This window comes from Miscanthus floridulus, chromosome 12 (assembly GCF_019320115.1).
Source record: "Miscanthus floridulus cultivar M001 chromosome 12, ASM1932011v1, whole genome shotgun sequence".
NCBI lineage: Eukaryota > Viridiplantae > Streptophyta > Magnoliopsida > Poales > Poaceae > Miscanthus > Miscanthus floridulus.
Genome location: NC_089591.1, coordinates 48,402,331 through 48,408,019, shown reverse-complemented (window position 1 = coordinate 48,408,019; position 5,689 = coordinate 48,402,331). Strand labels below are relative to the sequence as shown.

The 5,689-nt window shown below is 54.7% G+C and overlaps 1 protein-coding gene across 1 annotated transcript; it reads left to right on the top strand.

Moving 5' to 3' along the window:
* The first annotated feature begins 718 nt into the window (after positions 1 to 718).
* LOC136495350 (uncharacterized) lies at positions 719 to 1,594 on the top strand. Its single transcript, XM_066491300.1, has 2 exons — positions 719 to 1,023; positions 1,187 to 1,594. The coding sequence occupies exons 1-2, from the start codon at positions 794 to 796 to the stop codon at positions 1,392 to 1,394; spliced, it is 438 nt and encodes a 145-aa protein (XP_066347397.1). The 5' UTR covers positions 719 to 793; the 3' UTR covers positions 1,395 to 1,594.
* The last annotated feature ends 4,095 nt before the right edge of the window (positions 1,595 to 5,689 follow it).

Sequence of the window (5,689 nt, the reverse complement as noted above, 5' to 3'; positions counted from 1 at the left end):
GAGCTCGTTGGCGGTATGGACCTCGGCAGAGGCAAGAGCAGGCGGATGGAGCACGGCCACAACGGGGAGACGCGAGTTTGGGAGCAAGCTAGCGAGCGTCTAGCGTGTCGGGCTCGCCGTGCGCGGCACGGGGGCCTACGGCAGGGGCAAAAATGGGGTCCATCCCGCGAGCAAGCGAGTGATGCGGGCGGGGGCGATGTGGTCTAGTGTGGGGTCCGTCCGGACGGAAGACGCCATGTAAGAAGCGTTTCCAGAAAAAAAAAATTTGTTCCTCGTTCGGTCGTGTTACCTAGCGCGAGCGCAAATCCGGGGTAACGTAGCGCTCCATCGTGCTATCTCGTTACGCATTCACGCTTGTGGTGCTTTCTTCCTCGACTTCCGGAGTAACTTTGACGGCCGTTTTTTCGCTGTTGGCAGCGTGGTTAACAACGCTGGCACAAGGCCTACGGCAAAGATGCCTGCTTTTCTCATATGAACTGGGCCTCTTTTTGCTGTCTCTGACTGAGTTCTCGGTCTCTTGGCTCTTGCCATGTCTCCCGTCGTCTCCTCCACACTTTCCAGTCTCCCCTAACTGAAAAACAAGTATATAAAAATCCTAGTCACTACTACGAAATAGAAAAGAGAGAGAGAGAGCATCGTGCGTGGAGCAGAAAGCTCCGGCTCGGTGCGAAGAGGATAGATAGATAAGCAACGAGTGGGCCTCGATGAGGAGAAACCTGGGCCACTCACCGGCCGCCGCATCGGGAGCCTTCGTTTCGCCACGGTTCAGTTCAGTTCCCTACCTGAGTGGGAGATGACGAGCCCAATGGTGGCCACCCCGGTCCAGCTCCGCACAACCGGCCGCCTCAGCTTCTGCTGCTCCTTCCCCAGGGCACCAGGGACAGCCACCACCACCAGGCGGCGGCGATTCGCGGCGGTGAGGGCGTCGGCGGAGACGATGGCGACGGAGAAGCTGGGCATCAAGGTGGAGCGCAACCCGCCCGAGTCCCGCCTCTCCGAGCTCGGCGTCCGCCAGTGGCCCAAGTAAGTGACCGACCCGCCCTCCCTCCCCTCCCTCCCTCCCTTCTCCCGGGCGTCTCGATCTCTCAGTCTCTGATCCTGCCCGCCGCCCTACGCCGCTACACTGTGCCCTTGCGGCCGTGCCCTTGCTGACGGCGACCTGCTGGTGAATGAATGGATGGATCAGGTGGGGGTGCGAGAAGAGCAAGTTCCCGTGGACCTACTCCGCGAAGGAGACGTGCTACCTGCTGCAGGGGAAGGTGAAGGTGTACCCCGAGGGTCATGGGGAGGAGTTCGTGGAGATCACCGCGGGAGACCTTGTCGTCTTCCCCAAGGGCATGAAGTGCACCTGGGACGTCGCCGAGGCCGTCGACAAGCACTACAACTTCGAGTAGCCGCCGCCGCCGCCGATGTCTGGTACGCAGTGGCAGTAATTGGTGATGGCCTGGTTCAAATGTTTGGATTGCTCCCGCTAGCTTCCTAGTTCCTACCATGTGCTTGTATTGTAGACTTGCTGTGCTCTTGTACACTGAACCTCTGATGCTCCATTCAAGAGTTAAACAGCGTAATAAAGCTCCGAATTAGCGGACTACAATGTTGCACTATCTGTTTCAGATTTGAGGCAGCGCCTATTCACACTGACATTCTGTTTGGCGTTTTACTCCTTTTATGACAATTGGAACCTGTAGATGTGATTCATGCCCTCAAGGCCTCAACCTGCCTCACTTGACTGTTGACTCTTCTGTAAACCATCTACAGTTCTATTTTCTCATGAGGAGGAAGATGTTCGCATATGAAGGCCATCAAGGCAGACGCAGCAAGCGTTCTAGCCCCACTACTAAAAACTTTTAGAATGACTGGAATGCGTAGTGGAATCCTAAGCCAGGATAGTAACGTGAAGAGAGGCAGAGGAAGACCGAAGTTGACTTGGGTAGAGGCAATAAAAGGAGACTTGAAAGGATGGAATATACCTAAAGACTTAGCCTTAGATAGGAGTGCTTGGAAAACAGTTATTCACGTGCCTGAACCTTGATTGCTTTTGCTGGGTTTTAACTCTAGCCTACCCCAACTTGTTTGGGACTTAAAGGCTTTGCTGTTGTTGTTGTTGTAATGACTGGAATGCACTGTGCTCAGTGGCGGAGCCAGGATATTCCATAGAATATTTTTTGCAATGCAAGTATATTGGATCATACGTCCATAACAATAATCAAAGTGCACTCGTGATCATAACAAATCCACAGTAATACCCAAAGTACAAATTGTTAACATAGTGGCATTGTAGCAGATCTCTAATAATTTAGAAAGGTTACAAAACAGTAAAGGCTATTACAATTTTCAGCTTTGCAGCTTTCTCCCATAATGCAAATATGCTAATGCTAGTACCCTTCTTCTTCATCTACATTACAATTTACAAAGAACAGAATGTAAAAAAACTAAACAAAGTAGCAAGCAGCCAGTGGACAGCAGCAGCAAGAACAAATGAATTAGATAGAGGAGAAAATGGAATCTTTACCGGGTGTCGTCGTGCCAACTGCCTATGGATCTCGCCAGCTCTAGTGCTTGACTGCAGTCCCCTACTTGACTGCCTTCAATGCCAGCCGCCACCGCTGAAAGGCCGAAGCCGCCGAGCGAGAACCGACCGCTGGGGCAGGGGCCGAGTCATCGAGTCGAGTGAGCCCGGGGGCCGGAGCCAGCTGCTGCTCTCCGCGACCGCGATGCGCTGCTGGCCACTGGCCGCTACCGCAGCAGCAGATCGAGATGCGCCACCGCCGGCTGCCCGCTGGATTGGGACAGGAGTCGCAACTTGGGAGGTGCAGTCGCTTGTGGTCTATACGCACGCAGCTGGCCGCTTGAGCCTTGACCATGTTGGCCTGCTCCGCTGCTACCAGTTGGTTTGTTGGCTTTTGGTCCAATTAGAAAATATGCTATACATGTATACTATGTATATTTACTTTTTGCACCAAAATCTTGGGTATTCCAATGAATACCCAGGCATACCCCTGCCGCCGCCCATGACTGTGCTAGATACTAGTATAGTAGTATTATTTGCTATTTTTGCGCATTAATCTGATATGGTTAATGGTTATCATTGACAACCCTAAGTTGAGACGTGCTTAAAATGGTTATTAAGCCCCAATTGTAGCACTCTCTTGATAGTATTCACCTGGAGCCTTGGAGCCATAACTTATGTAATAGCATGGTGTTTTCATTAGTTTTCACGGAAATATTTCTTAGGACAATTACAGTATCATACTCAATTCCTATATAACTAACCTAAGCACTTCATCTTAACGTGCAAACCTTATTTAAATATGTTTTGACTTGTTCAAATATTTTCCTCTGCTATTTCAGAAAAGGTAGAATTTTTTTGCTAGCTTTGTGCTGTAGCACTAGTGTCTCTATTACCCAAGTGTAGTAACATTGGAATCATAGCTCGCCTCTGTCTCCATTGTCCAAGCAACATTGTAATCATCAAACACTTCCACTCCAGATGCTAGGTTGTTGGAACTATCTAGCACTAGAATACATATTGGCAAGTGTCAAGGGCGGTATTGCCCAAGGTAGCTGGACCTCGACTACGCAACTCGTAGTCACGATCCGTCGTCGCCGGCAGGGTTATACCCCCTCGCCGTCGCCGCCTTCGTCAACTGGGTTATGCCCCCAAGTTGCCGGCTTAGGAAGACAGAGGGAGAGGATAAGCTGATAATACTTGATTGATTTATTGAGTGTGCGATTACAATCTTATATGGCCAAAGGCCTAACCAAAAAGGAGTAACAATCTCCCCAATCTAAGGAACTAATAACAGAAGGCTATCCTACTTTCTTGCCTAGCCACTCGCGGTGCTTGCGCCCTGCGCGTCATCCTGCGTAGGGGCTATTCGCTCCAGGGCGCGGCGCACGTCACGGGCGCGACGCCGTCTCACGTACGTGCGCCCGACCATGACATCTCCCTCTCCGTCGAGAGTCAGCTCGTCCTCGAGCTGGAAGGAGGGAAACCTGGTGCGGAACGTGTCCGTGTCCTCCCACGTAGACGATGCTGCTGAACAATCTTTCCACTTGATGAGCACCTGCGGAACGCCGCGGGCTAAACGGTAGCGCACCGCGCGCTCAGGCTCCGGCTCGATGGCGCCATGGCGAAGCGACGGCAGCGGTGGCGTCTCAGCTGGTGGTGCGCCTTGGAACTTCTTGAGTAGGCTCACGTGGAAAACATCATGGATGCGAGCGCCCGCCGGAAGAGCTAGACGGACGGCGACGTCATTGATGAGTGCAACGACGCGGTACGGCCCAACGAAGCGGGCCTTGAGCTTGCCGCCCGGAGCTTGAGGCAGCGAAGACGCCGAGCGTTGCCGGAGACGAAGTAGTGCCCAATCACCGACCTGGTAGCTGAAGGGGCGGTGGTTCCGGTCGTAGTACATCTTCTGCGTGGCCTGCGCCTGCTCCAGACGGTAGCGTACATCGGCCAAGAACTCGTCACGCTCTTCCATCGTCTTGGCGACGGCTTGCACCCTGGTGTCGCCCGGCTCGTATGAGCGGATCGAGGGCGGGTCACGCCCGTACACCACACGGAAAGGAGTGTCTCGCAGGGAGGACTGGTACGCCGTGTTGAAGAGGTACTCCGCCCACGGCAGCCACCGAACCCATTGTCGAGGCCGATCCCCTGTCAAACACCGCAGGTACATGACGATGACGCGGTTGGCCGACTCGGACTGCCCATCTGACTGAGGATGGAACGCCGTCATCATCTGTAACTTGGTGCCCATCAGTCGCATGAGCTCTTGCCAAAAGGCCGACGTGAAGACCGTGTCCCTGTCAGAGACGATGGACTGGGGGACACCGTGTAGGCGAACGATGTCGGCGAAGAAGGCTTGAGCGACGGATTCAGCAGAATACGGATGCGCCAAGGGTATGAAGTGGCAGTACTTGCTGAATCGATCCACCACGGTGAGAATCACCGACTTGCCGCGGACGCGCGGGAGGGCTTCCACAAAATCAAGCGCGATGTCCGTCCAGACCCCCTGTGGCACCGGCAGAGGAAGGAGCAGGCCTGCTGGCTGAAGGTGCTCGGATTTGTACTGTTGGCACACAGCGCACGTGCGCACCATGTCCTGCACCCTTTTCTTCATGTTTGGGAAGTGGAAATCGCGGCGTAGGCGGTGCAAGGTGCGCTGGACGCCCTCGTGGCCGTCCTCATGGATCACCCCCATGATTTCTTGGAGAAGTGGGGAGTCGGGTGGGACGTACAGCCTGCCGCCGAAGTGGACCATGCCGTCAACGATCGTCCAAGGCGCCTGGCGAGTCCCTTCGGTGATCGCAGCATGGAGGGCGACGAGGGCCGGGTCGTCGAGGTGTGCTTGACGCAGGCGGTCGATGAAGTCGAAGCGGGGAGCCGAAAGGGCGAGCAGCGCCCCGTCCTCCGTGTCTCGTCTGGACAGTGCGTCCGCCACGGCGTTCGCAGCGCCGGGCTTGTACTCGACGGAGAAATCGAACCCAAGCAGCTTGCCAACCCAATGGTGTTGTGGAATGGTGGCAAGGCGTTGGTCCAGCAGGTACTTGAGACTGTAGTGGTCTGTCTTGACGCTGAAACGGCGTCCCCAGAGATATGGGCGCCAATGTCGGACCGCCTGGACCAAGCCGATCAGCTCGCGCTCGTAGGCAGCAAGAGCGCGGTGTCGCGGCGCCACCGGCCGAC

Excerpts from the sequence above, each read along its gene's own strand:
- LOC136495350 (XM_066491300.1), top strand. The coding sequence starts at position 794 with ATGACGAGCCCAATGGTGGCCACCCCGGTCCAGCTCCGCACAACCGGC. Across the intron at positions 1,024-1,186 it reads GGCGTCCGCCAGTGGCCCAA|GTGGGGGTGCGAGAAGAGCA; the intron begins GTAAGTGACCGA and ends TGGATGGATCAG.